Genomic DNA, 20901 nt, shown 5'->3' with positions numbered 1-20901 from the left:
TTAAAAGGTTCAGTGACTTTAAGTGACATATAATGAAACCAATTTTACCACAGGCTAACTGATATCAATAAGAGTTAAGTTCCCATGGCATTTCATCAATGTTATAATGAAATGACATTTAACAAAATTATTTTAGAACCTGCTCTATGTCTAATTCATTGTTGTTTCACTGATTGTAAAAGAAATTTACTATACATTAAGATGACTCGGAGCTTTTAAATTATCAAAAAAATGTGCATGATAAGAAGCTATAAAAGTAATGGAATAATCTCCTCTTTCTACTGAGTGGTATTCTAGTAAAGCTGTTATTTGTATTATCATACAAAACTCAAATTTTTTTGGACAGAAATGCTTATAGCCTCACAATGTTTGAAACCAGCACCTAAAGTTAGTCTTTATTCTAAAAGATCAGCTGCTTATTAAGAGAGAGTTTTGCTACAATAAGAATTGTTTATATTCATGGTTTAAAATGCTAGTTATTTTTTAAAGGAAGTAATTTGATAACATAACAGATTAAATTTAGTTCTGCATATATATTTTAAGTGATCCAAATGAAAGCATCATCTCAAGCTAAATATCTAGTACAGATAAACCAACATTAACGTACTAGAATTCCACTTAAAATTGTAGCAAAACAATGTTTAATAAAAGTTAGTACTTTATAAAGTATTTTTAACCCATCTTCCAGTTAGCTCATAAGTTACCACCCATTGACTTACGTGAATTGTTCAAAAATACTGCAAAATCTGTGAACAAATATTTAATGTTGAAGATAAAAATGCCAAAACTGTTAAGTGAGCATTCTTCTAATTTATAAAGCGTTCTCATCAAATGAGGTGGTGAGTAAGAAGTAAATGTCCTAGACATAGCCAAATACTCTCAGAATTACCTACAAGGAGATGCTTTGATTCTTTCTTATTTAAAAGGAAAAAAAAAAAGACAAAAAAAACATTTTGATTAAGTTTTAGGAAATTCTGCTTGATAGATACATAAAGAGAAGCAAAATTTTAAAAATGTATTTCATTTGTAATTTGGGACGTGGTAATATCCAATGACTTAATAATGGACATTATAGTACCTTGAAAATACTCCTAGAATTTTTATAGAAAAAGAGAATAAATTCTAAATTCATTAAAAAATTATATATATTAGAAAAAAGCATTGCCATGTTTACATATATCCACTATGTTTTAATTTCTTCAAATTGTCTAAATCTTAAAACACATACCATTTTTATTTTAAGGACTATGAAATAAAACTACTCTCCAAAGTCAGGGTTTTAAACAACTAAGTATTGTAAATTTTTATTGGGTAATTTTCCACTGCCCCCAAATTATTTCTGAAAATCTCTTCCCATAGTTAATGTAATGAGAACATGGTCATGCAGTATAGCACACAGGAAGAAGGATCCCAATTCCTAATTACAAGAATTTACCATGATTTGCCAATGTATTACTCTTAAAGATAATATCATTATATTTGTGTTAATCATAACTTGTCATCATTTTATTTTCTGAAATTAATAAATTCTAATCCTCTCAAATCTTAACCTACACAGCAGTTCTCTTTAAAGGTTAATCAGCTGCCTCATTAGGAAACCACCTAAGTACAGAACTTTCTCAGTTGAGCCGTTAAGCATCTTGGTGCTCTTCACCTTTCCTTTTACCTGCACTCTTGTGTCAGAATGAATTTTACATGGGAAAAAAAAAAAAAAAAAAAAAACAGGACAAAATGAGAGTACTCTTCAGAGAGAAGTTATCCTTTGTCCTGAAAATGGCCCATAATCAAATTCTTTGAAGGCTATGTATATGTGGAGTATGTTTGCATGAAATTCCTAAATTTGTTCATGTACCTAGATGGGACTCTTGGGATATTTTCTTAAATAAGCTACTCTGTTCCTCCAAATAGTATATATATTAAAAAAAGGAAACAGCATAAGAACCAGCAAAGTAAGACATGTATTATTTGCTCCTTTTGGGGCAAAGCTGGATGAGTAAGATATCAATGTTTGGTTTAAAAATACAAGAAATATTTGTATATGCATTCAAAATGTGTGTGCAATATTAATTTTTTTAAAAAGTGCAGTCATTCCGATATGTAAATTTTGAAATAAAACATAATGAAAGCCTATCAGCTAAAGGCCATGATAAGAATATCAGAGTTGAAAAAAAAAAAAATAGCCCACTGCCATTTATACAAAACAAAGGTAACAGTGGTTGGAAACTTGGTACAGTGAAAAGATAACAGAATCACCCTGTCGTCTTCAATTCCCAGATACAAATTTTTAAACTGGAGAAAAGTGGTAGTCACAAGAAGAGGGCCTTGCACTTGTCATTTCTTAATCCCAGGTGACCTTTCACTGAACATTATATTCTGACTGACAATCACTTAACAATCACTAGCACTAACATCTCTCCTATTACTACCTCTTTCACTCAACCTATTTTTTGCAATGACTTAGAAACACTAAAATTTCACCATTTAAATTACTTTAATCAAACATCGCTTGTAGTCGCTAGCAAGGTGAGGAAAGTAAAATAGAAGTGAGAGCTCATTTTCTAAGTCAACTTGGGTCATGTACTGCTAAACTATACTAACAAGTGCTTGGGACTATACATGCCCCTTGCTAAAAAATGACATTAAATACACTGTCACCTTGATGTTAACCAGAATTAATCTAATAAATTGTGCCTGTTTAAAGGTAGCAAGTTGGACAAATGAAACTCCAATTATTGTTTTTAAGACTGAAATTGCAACTTGTATAACACAAGTATTTTCTTTGTTAGTTTCAAGTACGCAGTACCTTAGTCAGTCATTTATAGTTCATGAAACTATCTACTTGACTGCTCTTTCTCTCCTCTGGCTCTCCTTCTAGGCATTAAATTAATGCTAACTGCATTCCCCATCCCAGTAATCCTCTACCAACTACTAATTTGTACATCTTTAACCTTTCACACCATTCTCCCAGCCCCCCAATCCCTCTCCCCTCTGGCCTTACCAGGTTGTCCTCTATATTTGGATATTCTTAATTTACATTAAAGCTACTGCATGTTTTCACAAGGTTATCTCTATCCTACTCTATTTTCCAAATTAAGTATACAACTTTGCCTTTTGCATATCAAAGTAACAAAATTCATGTTTTTTGGATCTCAAAAAAATCATATCTTGTTCTTGGCAAAACTCTGTTCCAAAAGAAGGTACTATTTCTCACCCATGCACTCATGTTTTCATAGTGTTGTAAAGTAATGTTTCCAGAAAACATTCTTTTTTTTTTATGGTAATAGTTACATTTTCATATGTAATCTTTATGCACGTGTTTGTGTATATAGGGGTATGTGGAAATATATGTATTTACAACATTACTGCACAATCTCTTCAATATAGACAAGAATATTCTTACCTCTAAATCTATCTTAATTCAATACTTGACAAATATGATTTTAAGGAAATCTATTTGAAAAAAATACTATGAAAGATAAGTCATCATTGCTGTGTTAGGTTCAGTGGATCACAATTCTACAGTAAGAAAAATTTGTCTTATGTATAATTACATGTATTTTATATACATGTATGTGTATATGTGTGTGTGTGTGTGTATACACACACACACACACACACACACACACACACACACACTTTGGAATAGTCAAAAGTACATATTTGTTTTTACCATAATCAGTAACAGACTTTGGAGCACGTTGCTCTGTTTCAGTATTTCGCTTCTTGTTCTTGGATTTCCAAGCATGATACACTTTTAGTCTCCTATGAAATTCTTCTCTGCAAGCTGCCAGGAGTTCAATATCTATCAATTACATTAAAAGAGAGGGAGAAAAAAAGAAAGAAACATTCTAATTTAGTTGTCTATTAATTGTTCTGTGGCATAAACATTTATATATTTACAGTATATATGTAACACAAAGTTTTTTCAATTAATAGCACAAAATCAAAAGTTAGCTAACTATTGATAAAGATGAGCATTTTATGATAATATTATCTTTTATATTTACAGAGCATTATCTTATGCAATATTATTATCTTAAAGCATTTGTTCCGCACAAGAACCTTGGACTAAATAAGTCTTTTATTAATGAAGAATTTAAATCACAGAGGTTAAGTAGCTTGTCCAAGGTCACGGGCCATGACAACAGAATAAAAAGCTCCCTGTGCTCAAATGCAAACTACATTTACATGCAACAGATTTTTTTATGTTTGCAATTATGCAGGTAAACTTAGTGAAGTGGGAGAGAACACAGTGAAAAGTTCGGTACAATTATACTTTAGTTCCTAGTCACAGTGTTCTGAATTGAAACATTATGATTTAACCAAGACCACAACTATGTGGGATCCTCTTGACATTATGTTTTACTCTTTGGTGGGAAGAAAAATCACATCAAAAATAAAGAACTGCACTGACATTTTTTACTTTGCATTCATAGACCAAAAGATTTTGATATATAAGTATTATAAACATTAGAAGAGCCAGTCATTAATAAGCCCAAACTATAATTTCTCTATGCTTTTTCTCTCTGACCTAGACAAGACATAGGCAAAATGAATTTAATTTAATGTTTTTCTTTTTTAGCTTTGTGAGTAAATTAGGTCTTCATTTCAAACTAACAGTAACAAAGAGAATGGCTTATACATACTAATTTACAGTAAATTTTTAAAACTCCCACCCCAATCTGGGTATTTACTTTATTACCTGTCAGGTACGGCACCTTCCCATTTTTCATCCTCTCCATACACTTACCGCAAGAAGTATTGATGGTATCACGTAGTTCTGCATATTTCCATTTACTAAGATCATGTTTCTTGGTACCAGCAGCTGCCTTGGTGGCTTGTACAGCAGGACCTCTGTAATTATTACATATTTTTGCATATTTTTAACTAGAAACATGAATATTGACTAAAGAGGCAATAAAGTGAGTAAAAGTTTAAAAGCTGTAAGTAACTACGAGAAAAACATAATAATTTTTGTTTCTTTGACAGGTGAGATTAAAAATGGTATACTATAGGATGCCAAGGTAAATTAAAATTGTCCAGTATGCCATTTAATAGCCACATTAGGTTTTCAATCAGCACTTCTGATTCCGAAATTCTAGTACCATGAATTTCCCCCAGAGTTCAGTTTCAATGTTCTAACTGATGGAAAGATGAACATCTAAAGTTAAAAAATACATTTACACATATATACATACATACATACATACATACATACATATTCCTCGAAATCAGGGAAAAAATCCTTAACATATTCAAAATATTATTAGAAGCACATTCAGAATTTATGAGCCATTAGGCCACACAGTACAATCACCTACAGACTATTGGGAGCTACAGATGGTAAAGCCCCAGCCATATCTAGTGGCTCAGAATCTCCCTGGGCACCTGAATGTTTACAGGATCCACAGGTGAGTGGCTAAACTGCAACCCACTGCATTAGTCATTAAAGATAGGGTTGAAGAGCTGCTGGATTCTGTAAACGCGTGTGACTTTTTAGCTTCACTGTTAAAGAACACTTAGAAAAGTTCTGTAAGCAGATAAAACCACATCCTCATTAGTAAGTAATAATATGACAACTAGTAAATTAAAGGAAGAAGTTTTAGGTCATGAGGCAGGTAATGGTGATTTCAAAGGGCACAAGTATTATATCTTGCCCTGTGTAGTAGAAACATTTGAGTGGGAAAAGAAGAAATAAATTTAAAAAATTAAAAAGTATATAAAATATTAAAATAATACATTTAAAAATAAAATTGATTAATTCAACTCTTTCATAGCAGTGCTACTCGGGGCTTAAGACTTGTTTCTGTATACATAATTTGAAATAAATATTCAGAAAATATGGGAAGAATTTTTTCCTGTAACAATGAACATTATTTTTCAGCAGAAGATCTTATTAGCCCAAGAGCAGACAAGCAGAACAAGCTTTAAGGGGATATTTAAGCTCAATATAACAAAGGAAGTATTAATCATCATATTTTAAGACATGAAAAGAAGATAGTACAAATATAGAAAGAACTAAATATTAAAGAACTAAAATATTGCTTCTAAGGTATCACACAAGGAGTTTCACCTTTATCATTCACGACTTGGAAAACATTTCCTCTTACAGAGGGACATTATCCAAATATGAGCTCCTATTTTCTCATCATTTTACATTTTGAAAGATAACAGCAATCTTGACAGTCAAAACATAGACATTTAATGATATTATTCCTCCTAAATATCTTTCCTAAAAGAAATTATTCCTTCAATATTAAGCTTAACAACAAAATAAATAAGGTACTTTTGCTTCTTTAAAAGACGTATTTATGCTTCATTTTAGAGAATAAATATAGCATACTTCAGCCTACATACCTCAAATTGTTATAAGCCTGGCTAAAAAATGTGCGGCCATTTAATCCTTCCTACATTTTTGTGGTTAAAATCTGTTTTAGGTTTACTTCAAAATCTACACTTTTCATAAGCTTTGTGACTGGCAATTTTCCATATAGCTTTTTTTTTTTTTTTACTTAATTGCTTTGCTCAAAAAGAGCCAGCTGTGTGGCAGCAAGGTCTATTACCCCTAACAATAAGTTATGCTTTAACATTTATTCAAATACTTATTTTCTTTTTCTTTTCTACATCCCTAAACTACTATTCAATAAACTAACAAAAAATTATCTTTTCTTCTGAGCTCTTCAAAGAGTCTTTTCCAGGAGAGCAACTGAAAATTACTCTGAGTTTTTTGTTGTTCTATTTTCTTTTGAAAGAGAAAGTGAATTTACATAATACGCAGTTTGATAGCTTGTCAGAAAACACATGAAGTGTCAATAAACATAAGGTGTGTTTTGATACTCTAAAAAATAACAACATTGAATCCAAATTGTTATTGCTTAAAATATGGTTTTAATATTTGCATTCATATTTCCTGAAATGAAAATATGCCTAAAAAATATTCAAAAAATAAAATAAAAACAAAACATATTTAGCAACCTAAGAAGTACAAGAATGAAATGTATTTAAGTGCTCCCCACTGGAGTTGTTAAAATAGTAAAAGAAAGGTATAATTTACTGATTTAGACTGTTATAAAGACAATCATGTAAAGAATACAGTAAGGTAGTAGCAAGACTGACTTTTGATTTTTAAAAATACATTAATTTTACACTTTCAATTAACTCTGTACCTTCAAAACTGACAGTTAAAATGTTATTGGTTCACATCCACTTATACAGTAATGGACCACATCCTGCTGGGAAGACCCCTTTGGTTCTTTGGTTCGATTGTTACACAGGTGGTATTTAAACCATGTACTATGGTGTAGCAGCCCTCAGGAGCCAAACTCTTCCTCTCTTTCCCCCTCCCCTTCATGAGGCACAGTGGTCACCAGCCAGGGGGCAGCCCTGCTCCCAGGCAAAGTTTTGAAATACTCATTTTGTCAGGACAAGAGGAAGGGTTCCCCTACTGAATCTGAGTTGGTGGGGGCAAGTGATAAGTACGACGGGACTACCAACAAGGAACAGTGCCATCCAAAATGCCAATGGTATCGTATCCCCCATGAGAAATGATTTAGAGGAACAGTGGTTATCTTTTTCTGTGAGGATAAAGTGATGTTTTTTTATACAGAAAATTTACGTGGAAGGCGTGAGTAGGTTATTCATATAACAGGTTCTGGTCCAAGAAATGAAGAGTAATTTAAAAATATGATTTTGAGGTTATACTTTTACCCCAAATTACACTGCACTAACCTACACAAGAAATCTGACATTTCTTTCGCCATTTGTTCCCTATAAGAAAAATGATAATACAACATAGTTATATAAAAGACAACTATACAATTTCCTTAAAATATCTAATAGTATAACTAAAAATTTGGTTTCAATACAATTATTGATTTATTAACATTCACTATACTTTGTAAAAGTCTATAATAAACTTTTCAACATACATAGGCATAAAATGCAGCAAAATTTTGTTTAAATCCAGTTAAAATTATTTGAACTCCATTTTTGCAGCAGGAAATTTCAGATAAAATCACATGAAAGCTATGCTTCTATGCTATTTTTTTTTTTTTTTTTTAATGTACAGGATACAGTCAGGATGTTCTAAATGCATACAGGAAACTTGGCAGGATATAGATTCTATACAACAATTTTTTCTCTGGGATTGCTTACTAAATATTAATTAGACAAGACATCATGGTGGTAAACCAAGCTGGTCTATTTTACAGTGCCAGAGTTTAAATAAGAGTCTGATGTATTCAAAGTTCTAAAATTCTAAATCAAAGCCTGCTTTAAAAAAAAATTCAAATGCATCAAGTACTTGGCTAAATTAAAGATCAGAAGTGCTCTGACCTTTCATGAACAAACATTTGCCAAAGGTGAAAACTTTTATTACCCATAAGAGTTTAACTTTTATCAGTATTTAATTCTGTAAAATGGGATAAACGTTTCAGCACATTTAACACCACTGTGTTAACTTCAATATTTTATTTTCCTGTCCTTTGCTCTCTTCCTTCATAATTAATCATTTTCTCACATAGAATGAGAATTCTATACATTAGACTCTGGTAAACTTCGAAATCTTACAAATAAGGAAAAGAAAAGAGGATAGGTATGTTTGTTTCAGGGCACAGCTTCCTGAATGCCTGCCAGGATACCTGGATGCTTTGATTATAAGGAAGTGAAGGACTCCTTTATTTCTCTTTCTCTGTAATAGACACTCACTAAAATTAGGTACTGAGAGTGGTCTAGCCAAGAAGCACAGTCAGAAAAAAATAATCTTTCAAACTGATGATGAAGGACAACAAATACGAAGTCAAAAAACACAAATTTAATCTAAAGAAATTACCTATGTTCATCAATCTCTCTTTAGGCTGGTCAGAATTTTCTAACTTCAAATTCAACATAATTTTCATAATTCAACATGAATTTGATCTATTATGAGCTATTTTAGATGTTAATGGAATAAAATTATCATAATATACTGAAAACGAACATATCTGCCATGACTCAAATACTTTACTTATTGATATCTCCACATATGCATCTATAAAGATGTAAGGATTAATTAAAAACACATAAAACAAAATGGGTTAAAGTTTAAACAAAGTTAGAAAACACAAAGAAGAAAACCAAATCATTAACTACTGTGATTGAGCACCAAATAAGAGCATTACATATTTTGTGTGTGGGGGGGGGGGGAGGAGGGGATGAGTTATCTCATTCTTTTCAATAAAAAGAAATTTCTCCTAAAAAGTATCCGCAATCTATTTTTTTTTTTTTTTAAAAAAGGTTATATAACTAAATCAAGTTCTAAAAAGGGAAATGACATACGGTGTCATTTTGGATCTCGCTCCACCAATTCTGTGAAAAGAATACATTTTAGTTAATATAACCAGTTGTGAATCGCGAAAATCTAGATTGTGCCAAATTTATGTTTCAGTGACTTTACTTACTGATTTTAAGACTTCCATTATCTTTATTTAATCTATGTGAGATTAGTTAGAATTTTAATGTTTGAAAATCTTCATTAAAAATGATTAGAATAAATTAAAGGCATTCAATGAAAATTAAGGTGCAAATATATTACATCTAGATTAGAAAATTCACACATTAGGAAGTTTGTTTTTAATAGAATCTGGATATTATTTTATTATTTTAGGTACAAGCATACCTTGTTTTATTGAGCTTTGCTTTATTGTGCGTCACAAATGTTATATTTTTACAAAATGAAGGCAAGACCCTCCACCAGCAAAAAGATTATGACTTGCTTTATTTGCAGTGATCTGGAACCGAACACACAATATCTCCAAGGTATGTGTATGACGTGAAATCATCACTGTGCATTAAGAATCACACGTGAAACTGATCGAGATCATATTTTAAAACATATTCCATATGTGAAAAACACTGCTTACTTAGAAATTCCTGGATGGGAATCCAAGCTGGAAAAGTAACTTGAAATTGTTGAACATTAAAAATTATTGAACATTAAAAATCCATATAGAACATTATCTGTAATGAAGTGCTAATGCTTGTAATACAAAGTATGAAATAACCAGGAGGTTCAGTAGAGAAAGAGCTCACAGGACCTGGGGGTCCTTGAAGGCTTCCTGGAAGAGAGGCTGACAGAAAGGACCTACATGGGTTTTCCAGAGGAGGAGACAGCATCCCTAGGCCTGTTCCAAAGGAGAACTAAAATGAATTCTTCTGCCTTTTAAGTTATAACTGCTTGACTATCTCCTCATTACTTAGTAGTGGTCCCATTACCTAGCTAATTCTGCTTAACTTAAATCACAGGTAACTTGTCACTTATGTTAAAGGTCCTAAAAAGGTCCACTCTTTCTCTGAGACCACTCATCTTGGAAGAGGCAAACCTTTCTGAAGACAGGAAGGAGCCCATGTATGGGCCAGTATCATTTACATATTATATGGAATGACACTGGGTATAGCTTAATACTTCAAATGCTTACGCATAAAGTTTGGCCATGAATACCAAAGATGACTCCATTAACGAGTCCTTTATGAGTGACTTTCAGCCATAATAAAGCCAGGTGTCTGTTGCACAACTTCCTCGCACACATCAGGGAGGGCAGCTCTAAGAGTCTGCTTCATTTAGGAGCCACGCCAAGCCACTGGCCAGTTATACTCAAAGACTTTCAGCCGTTCCAACATAGCACAGGTAGAAGAAATGGAACTTTGTCATAAACAGTGCTCTGACATTCTAAAAATCATGAGTATAGATATCTATTTGATTCACAATTTATATAGAATATATATACCTACATATACAGAAACCTCACAAGTTTTGCTTTGTTTTTATAAATAATCAAAATAACTAATGTTTCTAAATTCTAAATTTTTTAAATAAATCTGTTGTACTAAAACCTTCTAGCAACTTTTAATAAGAAATTCCATATTCTTCCATACTACGATATAGTATTTAGAGACAATTCAGAAACCTAAGGAGCCAAAATATTTTAATCTGATTAACCTTCCTTCTTAGAAAGGGAAATCTATTTATTCTGAAACATGTGTTATGTGTCTGTATAAAATTTCTCCTCATTCCAAATATTAAGATATATATATTTTTTAGTTTGCATTAGAAAAATAATAAATCCCAACTTCAAATATATTAAACTGGATTATAATATATTCACTGATTTCTGTGCCAGTATTTAATGGCAGGTATTTAGAAATTAAATGTCTGACTTTTATCCAATATTCTGACAATTTCAGAGTAAAAGTTGAGATTTCTTTTTTAAACAAAGTATTCATGAACTGAAATATCAGTTTTATTTGTCAACAGCTTGACATTTTGATAAAATCAACTGTTTCATTCACTTGGGTATGAAAAGAGACACAAATAATTTTTAAACGATTTTACTTAAAATATATCAGAACCTAAGGAATATGATCTTCTCCTATTCCTTGCAGGCTGAAATGAGAGGCAGAGAGATAAAGGCAGCAGACAGAACACTATACCCCGCCCAGCGTCCCAGTACCTCCGGAGGGCCAGGTCGGCCTGTGCCTCGTCACTGATGAGCTCTGCTTCACTCTGGGCGATCCGCAGGGCCAGCTCCCGATCCCGGCGCTCCTGCTCCAGGACGGCTTGCTGCTGGGATTCTTCCTCCCGCTGTCGAGCCAGCTGCTCCTCCACTTCGGCCTGTCAAGGACAGAAAGCCATTTTACCAAGGTGTCTCCACTTGTTTACCTGATCATTCCCATTACTGTCGGGAGCCATTATGAGGCACTGAAGGTGTCACCTAGCTAAAGTGATTTGCGCACACAGAAGTGTAATTTGCCCTAAAGGAGTTGCTGACCGTACTTTGACCTTATATGCAAGAAAGCTCTGTTTACCACAGGAGTTTATGGGATCTAGGATGATGTTGTGTTTAGTAAACAGTGGCATGCTTAGAGCTAAGCTTACCTCTCTGTGCTTAGCTATAAATAGGCGGGGCTAAATAAACGTGAGGCTGCGGCATTGACTGTTAGCCCTCTCAATCATTTCTTTCGTTCCTGTCCTTTTTCTTAATCCTCACTCCCCATTTCAGGCACTGATCGACTTGGCAGGCAGGCTCCGGCACATTACTACTTAAAATTGTTCCATATGAGATCTTTACTAAGGAGTATGTGTAATGTTTAACCAGAAATCTTATCAGTCTCTATTCTCTTCTACACAATGATTCATATTTCCTCTTTCCAAATCCAAGTGAAGGTAGAGAAACCGTAGTTCCACCATTCCATGAGTATCCCAAATATCACATGGGTCTCCTAGGCAGCACATTAACACCAACACCAGACAAGCAGATGTCAGGAATTTAAAATGCTGGCTGTGCTCAAGATAAATTATGAAAGACAAGACAAACAGAAACTCAAATACATAATCAATTATTCTCAGACACAGACTTTTTAAAAAATAGGGGTGAGGAGAGAATCTTAATTCTAACCTATTAATGCTATAACTACAAAAAAAGGTATAATTTAATTGGAGGACTATACTATAAAATCATGTTTTAAGTGAATGTTCAGCTGACTTTCCCCTAGGTATAATAGCAACAAACTGTTATTTATTGAATTGAGCATTATTTTTAATGCTTTAATGTGTGTTAACTCATTTGATGCTCACAACTCTTATTTACAATCATTATGCAGACCAAAAACTGTGGCCCACAGTCACCAATTATATCTTGTGCAATGTCATAATTCTGTACATTGATAGAGCCTAGATTTGAACTCACCTTCCTACCTTCAAAGTTGCTTCCCATAACCACTTCCAAAACTGCTTTTCATCTCTGAGATAAACCAATAACAGCTCATCTAGCAAATCAAGATCTTGTTTTCATTTCTTTTGTTTTGGTAGATTGTGTTGACAGAAATTCAGTCTGACTGTCTAATCGGTACATACCTGAATACGTTTTTCATCATCTTCCCTTTTCTTTCTTTCTTCTTCTTCTTGTTTTCTCTTTGCTTCCATCTCAAGTTTCCTAACAAAAAATAGAAACCTCTTTAAAAATTTAATAGAAAATAAGGAATCCTTCAGAAGGCAATTTAACTCTTAATAAACAAAGGTTATGAAATGGGGACTCTAATTAACCTGCTAGCCATATGCACTATAAACTTATCTTAAAAAAGCTAAACTCTAACTCTACGACAGAATTCTTCTGAAACAAAACAAAAACAATTACACTGCATAACCTTTAACATCTCTAGATTAACTTGGTTATAAAAACTAGGTCCAAGTTCCCAATTACATGTGCTTCCCTCTACTCCTCCAATTAAACAACTTAACATTCCTTCTGTCTACCCTATTATGCTTCCTCTAAAATGTTATCAGTTTTAAAACTGCAAAAAGTAGAAGTACTTATAAAATAATGTAAGATACAAGCCATTGCTTTATAAACAAGAAATCCTCAGGTATAAGAATCTAACTAAAATTCAAATTATAGTTAAAATCATTTTGTTATTACAAATGAGCTCTTCTCCACTTTCAAATTTATTCTAAAATTAGTCATGAGATGTCTGACAACATTTCGGCCAATGACAAACCACATACATGGTGGTGTAATACTACAAAGCTAGGGTGAGGTGTGTCACAGGCTATACCATCTGGATTTGTTAGTATACTGTATGATATTCGCTCAATGATGAAATTGCCTAAAGACACATTTCTCAGAATATATACTCATCATAAATGGTACAAGACTACAGTATTTTAAAATAAAAATAACTTTTAAAAATAAGAATATCTGTAAATCAACACCGCCACCAAGAATCACTATTCTTTTAGTTTCTAATTCAAAACAACAATTTGCCTTACATCCGCCTTTCCTCCTCTTCCTTTCTTCGACGCTGTTCATCTTCTTCACGTCTTTTTCTTTCTTTTTCCATTTCTTCTTGAATACGTCTCAGCCTTTCTGCTTCCTCTTCCTGCTGTTTTTTTTTCTGTAACTCACTGAGGAGGTTCTCTGAGCTTTTAACTACTGCATCATATTCTTTTTGTATTTGTTCCCTTGTCATCATAGTGGACTTAAAAAAATAATAAACATGTACTTAAAAACTTATCTTTACTGTTGTGCAATATACTGAAAACTACTAAACTGTACATTTTTAAATGGTTAAGATGGTAAATTTAATGTTATCTGCCTTTACCACAGTGAAGAAAAACAATATGCACACATACAGCAAAGACCAGAAAAGTTGGTGAGCAATAAGCCCATCATCTTTACTATACTGTTTATATATCTAAAATAGTCAAAAAAAATTTAAAGTTATATTTGCATACAAATATTTATATCTATTTTCTATTAATCAAGTAATCAAATATCTAAGGTGGTACTAGAACTCACATACTATAGTTAAAAATTATTTTTAAAGAAATGATTAATTTTGCCAGAGTTTACTACTCTTTAATAATAATGTTCAAAGAGTACCTAGGTAATATTTGAGAAATTATCAAATACATCTAAAATTGTTGAAAGATTTCCATAAGTGAGCCTTCAAAAAACATGGATGGGTTGATTTTAATTGATTAACGCCACATAAAGAAGGATGGCTCTTGTAAAATCATCAAAATTTATCCAAAGCATTTTCATTCTTCCTTAATCATTTTTCCATTCTACCTCTAAGATTAACTACTGTCTACATAAAATAACTGCAGGAAATATGATAAAAGGTTCGCTTTAAGATATTATATCCCACATAACTGCACTGACTTAGAAAACTAGATGAGAAAACCATTAAGACCCTAAAATATAACAGAAAAAGATATGAAGAGACAAATGAAATATAATTAACAAAAAAGTATAAAGAAACAACTGTTCTATCTCATTGATAATTAAAGAAATTAAAATCGATACAAAAAAAGAGACCCATTTTTTTCCTACAAAATTTGAGGAAAATTGCTTTTTTCATAACAGTTAAGTAATTTATGATATAGCCTATCTGAAGATAATGTAATTACAGAAACAAGGCATATGACAAGGATACAAAATTAAATCTACATTATAAGAACTATGAAAAAATACATGCATATGAAATAAGACTGGAAGGGGAATGTGCGACAGTAATAACAGTTAAATGTGTTAGTATGTTAAGAGGTTTTTATTTTCAATAATATTACATTACTTTTATAACTTAAAAATTAGTTTCTGAAAGTAGAAAAACATGAAACAAATTAAAATAATTCACATTAATCCCCTCTTGTGAATGATTACTCAAAAGCTTACTGACAGTATTTTAGTTACTATTAGCGGGGGAGGGATAGAGAATCTTTCCTAGCAACAGAGGAAATTACATAAAAATTGTGTTCTTTTTTATTTTTTTGCTATGAAAATTTTCAAACAGAGGAGCGACAGTAATATGAGTTTCGCTATTACTGAGAATGTTTACAACATTTTGTATTATTAAAAAAATAAGGATATTTTCCTATATAATTGCAATATCAATAACAAAAAATATTAAATTATGAAATAGTCATTTGGGTTAAAATTACATACCTTAATTTTGGCCATTAAAGCATCAATAGAAATTTCAAGGTCCTTGACCTGTTTATTCACCTCTGGTTTTCCATCTTTCAGTGCACTTACTACTTCATTAAATTTATCAAGTCGTTTTTTCAGTGTGCCCACCTTAACCAGGCCATCAATGCTGTAAAGATAATGCTTCATCAGAGTTTAATTTCCTCATTTAATGCTATATGGAGATTTTTGTGTCAATAAAATGCTAAACATATTACTAAACAGAATATTTCAGTTCCTTTTTCATATTGTTAAGTATTCTTTTAGATAACTTGTTCAGGATAACAAAAAATTCTCAAACGTGGATGTAAATGACATCGATGCCTGTCAACAGGATTTAAACCTTCATATTTACACTGAAAAATTTGAGAATTCAAATTGTAGAACTTAAAGTCATCTAATCTCTTTGAAAAAGTGTTAAGGATTATCAGTTTCTCAGACCTCCAAGTTTAAAAAGTGTAAATTAATAATAAAAGCAATAAAAAATAAAAACTAAATTTACAGTGAGACAATATAATTCCTACAAATAATCTTGACAATTATGGTCAAAACATTAATAAGGGAGCATCTGAGATCTTGCTCCCCAGCATATGCTGTCAGTTTGGCTCAAATAAAGTCATTAAAATTTTTTTTTCTAAAAATCAGTGTGATGTTTTTAAAAACAATGTCAATATGACATTTATCAAGAAACTGAAGTCACTAAAATAATCAGAATAAAATAGCTTTCAATAATTTAGTTCAACCTTTTATAGTTGAAAAGTGTCTATATTTTTGTAAACTTCAAATCCTTTTGTAGAATGAGGGAGGTAGCAAATTAATGAAGTAAAAATAACTAATTTCAAATAAATAATACAAATAATAGATAATATATCTTTTTACAAAGAACATGAGAAAAGAGAAAACTATGAGTATACATATTGCCCTTCATTATGACTTTGACCATTTTACATTTGGGTAATTAGGTTTTCTAAGATTCTTTAGGCACTATGCGTCTTACCGAGGTTTGTGTCTCCTTTTGCAAAGCCACATTCGAATAGTTTTTTGCATTTTAATGCAGGCTTCAGCTCGATACTTTATTTTGTTTTTCACTACATATTAAGAAAATATGATAGAAAATTATTCGGTTTAAATCAGACATATACTAGCTTTAAAAACCACTCACTTTCGCGAAGCAATTATCAAGAAACATGAAATCTTAATGAACATTATTATACCAGACATCAAAATCTAGAAGTTTAACATTTAATTTCTTATACTTCTTAAAATAAAAAATATATCATGTATATGACTAAGTTTATATTTTAAGCATATTATTTCCTTATTACACTACATTACTGTTTCCCATACTGTCCTAAGCAATATTGGTCTATGAAATGTTAACAAGTGTGTCTTGAAAAACAGGATTTACCTTTTAAATAAATATAGGAAAAGCTATAAGCTACTTTTGGAGATTCACAATGAACATACTGAGTGAGGCCTCTGATAATCCTACAGTAAAAGAATTTAATATTTAACTTAGTTACCCAGAATGTCCTAGACTTATCTGATCCTGAAACATTCTTTCAGAGCTTCCCTAACATCCTGCAAAGACCCTGACAGGTTACTGACTTCACTGCACAGCACAGTTCAGGAACGAATGGTACAATATAGACAATTTAATATAATGTGTTTTCCATCATAAGGTAATGTATAAAGCTAAAAGCATTCAACTACAGTGACAAATATGTTTATATTTTACTTGGAAAATGATGGGAGAGAACAGCTTCTGTTATCTTTTTTACTTTCTTATAGTTTTCTTTTTAGCTATATTCACAATTACACAAATTCACAAAAGACCTCAATAATAATCTTTGTTTGCATGGTTCTTTTTCATTAGGTCAAAGAAATTTTATTTTTCTATTAACAAGGAACAATTTATTGAATTTTTTTCTCATGTGTCTAGCACTATTCCAGATATTCTGGTGAGTAAGGGGTGATGGGAAGGGGTGATTATAAATTAAATCAAGTTACTGACAATAGCTCCCTACAATTAAAGGTTTTCCATAAACCCTCGGGTAACCCAAAACTATTCTGCTCCTCACCCCTTTGGGTCAGAGATAAGTAGTTACTATGATCCAGCCAGAAACACAGGGAAAAGCAGCTCAGCCAGTGTGTCAGAGACAGGGTTTAAAAGAGCAGAGGCAAGAGCAAAGGCTCAAAAGGGAAGCGGAAGCCCCGTTTTATGTGATCTTGAAAGATATTCTAAGACCTTAGTTTGCGCTACATTAAAGGAGAACCTTAATAAAAGGTTTTTAGTTTACAGAGAGAACTCTGCAGAGGTAACGCTGGACACCCAGGAAAACCAGTTTGGGAGCTACTGAAGTCATTATGCAAGTGGAAGAGGGGATCCACTAAGGCACTGGCAATGTAGAGGAAAGAATGCACACTATTTGGAGGAAGAATCGACATTTGTTGATTGACCAGATTTCAGGGACAAGAAAGGAGAGACCATTACAATCTTGAAATTTTTGGTGTGCTATCCTGGTGATGTCATGCAGGTGATAAGAGAAAAGTTCTGCCTTAAGTCTGAGAGCCTGGGGGCCAGTGTCAGGGAGAGAAGGGGGCAAGCAGAAGAGGGGGAGAGAGGGAGAGAGAAAGGGAAGAGGGAGAGAAGGAGAAAAGAATCAAAATAGTGAGTTCTGTTTTGTTTAGGACATGATGAAATTAATTCTCCTATAACACATATGGATAAAGAAGTATCACAGACACAAAAAAGAAAGTCCAGAAATACTAATTTCCATCACGTACTACACGAGGTGTTATTTGAGGAACCGAGGGCACAATGTGGATAAGCACCGCAATCCCTGTTGCCCAGCACTCACCACGGAGACCATTTTATCACATTCTGCAAACCAAACAATTTCCAAAATAACACAGATGTCGGTGTGAAAGATAACACCTACATTTGATGACTGAGAGTGAGCACCACTGAACTTTCTTCCAGCGACTGTAGATAAGCCAGTGATTGACCCTTCTTACCAACTCTGCTAAATGGTCCGGGTCAGACTTCATAATCTGATCAAATTCTGCAAACTAGGAAATGAAATAATTTAATATCAGTATCAGAAGATAAATGTGTCTAAATACACAAAGATACAAAAAAAACACTAGACTTCAAATCCAAAATCTAACTTCCTAGAAATTGTCACATTCCATTACTTAGGCATGTCTCAGTGGGGTGTATAGCAAGCCCAAACACACTTGGCTATATCTTGCTGCCCTTTCCTTCCTTCCTTCCTTCCGAATCTTGGAGGAGTAAGAGGGGTTACTCATTGTTAGTTAGCATATTCAATAATAAAAGTAGAAAAAAAATCTTAAATAAAATTATAGATGGTTGGCAAAAACGTTTTACTGAGAAAATAATGGGAAAGGGGCTAACATATCTCTAAATTGGCTCACTCACATTCTCAGACATCTCTATATAGCTCCTGAAAAGTGAAGGTCAGCTATATAGTATCAGGTACCATCAATACTGTTCTGTTTTCTCTAACTCCCATTCCTATTTTGATAAGAAATTACTACTAAGAGACAGGCAACAGAAATAAAACAGCTATCAGGTTATTAATTAATAAAATGCATCATTTCCACCATTTATCACCAAATTACATAATAATTTCTATCTTTTACCAAATAGCCCACTATAATATCTTGAGAATGTCACATAACTATCAACATCATAACTTCTTATAATCAAAATTAAATTAAAGCTAACAATGAGATTAAAGATCTGTAAAAATCTGCCTTGCATTTTCAACATATCCCTCTGATTTATTTTTCTGGAGGCAAACAAGACCAAGCACTTTTTCCATCAGGCTCTTAATTCTAAAATATTACTATAGCCCTGAAATAAGAGAAACACTGAGTTTGTGATAAATATACATGATTACAGCTAAGCCAACTATGAATATATATTTATTTTCTCTTTTCTTTCTTTTACAGGACATTGTATGGGTCTTCTGCAGTAAAAATATTCACAGGAAAGTGCACACAATGGTAATGCATTACAGATTTTATCTCATGCCCCAAAATATGAAATCAGATTTATTATGATTAATCTAAGCCTTCAAGCCAGTACAGATATTAATGATTTTGCTAATCAAATAGGTATGGTTGGCTATTATAACAATTATGTTTAAAATTATAAGTGAAATTCAATATTAAATAAGTTAGGAATGGTGAAATATAAACATATTGTAAATATCATTTAGGTATTTCTATATTATACATAGTTAGTTATAAAATATTCACCTAAGTCACATAGTTTAGTACAACGACCTGTAGATACTAAAACTATGGATTAGCCTAAGGAAATTATGTTACATATGTAAGTACTTATACTCTTACTCAGTCTAGGGTTTGAGAAAAGTCAGTATAAACTCTGGTCCAAATTCTTGCACCTTATACATCTATCATACTCTGACAGAACTTGTCCTCACAAGAAGACTCAATTTTTAACTATTAAGACTGCATTAATATGTTTTAGAAAAGTTTTCAACTTATATAAAACAGAAGTATTTTGGGGTTAACCCTTATTTAAGCAAAAAATTCAATTAGATATAATGCTCTGATCCCAATAATTTGATAGCTGAAAAAAATTGTAAGACTTATATGGAGTATTACACATTGTAAATGTCTCATATATTCTTATATACATGCTGTTAATGACCATATAATTCAAGAATACAAATCACTAAACACCTATTTATTGATCCCAGCTATTCATATTCATCATATTAAAGTTTAAAATAAAAATGTATTTACCTTGCCAGGTCTAAAAAACACTTTTGTTAACCCAAACTTGTAGTCAATTTCATTTAAGCCCAAAGCTTTAAAAAGAGCCTAAAAAATAAAAGTTACAAAGTTAAATGCCAATTAGTAATTAATAAGAAAGATAATTTATAACTAAGAAATTTCAATTTAGGTGGTATTTGTACCTTACAAAATAGCCTTGGATCCAATCTTGCAAGTTTATCTGGCATATACTTTTTATACATGTTGTAAAGTTCATGAAATGAAGCTCGTGATGGGAAACCACCCTGCATCAGGTCCAAGACAGACACCATACCTAGGTTCATAAATGAACACAAATTACTGCCAATCACTGTACAGAAGTCCAAAATTACCCTGAAAATTATTGTTAATGTTAGAAAGGTGCAATTTACAGGTACACTCAGCAATGAAATATTACTTAGGAAATAACACATTTATACTTACTATGTTCCAACTTACCTACCACCTAAAACTACTTTAGCAAATGTAATCTAAAACCAGCCTAATTCTTTTCTAAGGAAAAACTACTGATCTTTAGAAAGCTCTAATCTAGCTTGTATCTTTTTTTTATGATAGAAATCTCTGTGTCACA

General features: G+C 32.2%; 1 protein-coding gene across 10 annotated transcripts in view; it reads right to left on the bottom strand.

Moving 5' to 3' along the window:
- The window catches only part of MYO6 (myosin VI), a 141257-nt gene that overhangs the window by 6767 nt on the left and 113589 nt on the right, over positions 1 to 20901 (bottom strand). For 2 of the 10 annotated variants that reach the window (XM_016141702.2, XM_016141703.2), the window contains exons 21-34: positions 20474 to 20604; positions 20301 to 20378; positions 18443 to 18572; positions 16498 to 16588; positions 15480 to 15630; positions 13802 to 14010; positions 12890 to 12968; positions 11487 to 11647; positions 9900 to 9938; positions 9316 to 9345; positions 7729 to 7767; positions 4751 to 4854; positions 3671 to 3802; positions 720 to 746 (exon numbers count right to left, since the gene is read on the bottom strand). In XM_016141702.2, coding sequence (XP_015997188.1) covers positions 720 to 746; positions 3671 to 3802; positions 4751 to 4854; positions 7729 to 7767; positions 9316 to 9345; positions 9900 to 9938; positions 11487 to 11647; positions 12890 to 12968; positions 13802 to 14010; positions 15480 to 15630; positions 16498 to 16588; positions 18443 to 18572; positions 20301 to 20378; positions 20474 to 20604 — 1401 coding nt within the window. The remainder of the gene's footprint in view (positions 1 to 719; positions 747 to 3670; positions 3803 to 4750; positions 4855 to 7728; positions 7768 to 9315; positions 9346 to 9899; positions 9939 to 11486; positions 11648 to 12889; positions 12969 to 13801; positions 14011 to 15479; positions 15631 to 16497; positions 16589 to 18442; positions 18573 to 20300; positions 20379 to 20473; positions 20605 to 20901) is intronic. The other 8 variants (XM_016141704.2, XM_016141705.2, XM_016141707.2 and 5 more) reach the window with 8 other exon arrangements.

Source organism: Rousettus aegyptiacus, unplaced genomic scaffold (assembly GCF_014176215.1).
Source record: "Rousettus aegyptiacus isolate mRouAeg1 unplaced genomic scaffold, mRouAeg1.p scaffold_m13_p_1, whole genome shotgun sequence".
Lineage (NCBI taxonomy): Eukaryota > Metazoa > Chordata > Mammalia > Chiroptera > Pteropodidae > Rousettus > Rousettus aegyptiacus.
This window is presented reverse-complemented; position numbering and strand designations above follow the sequence as displayed.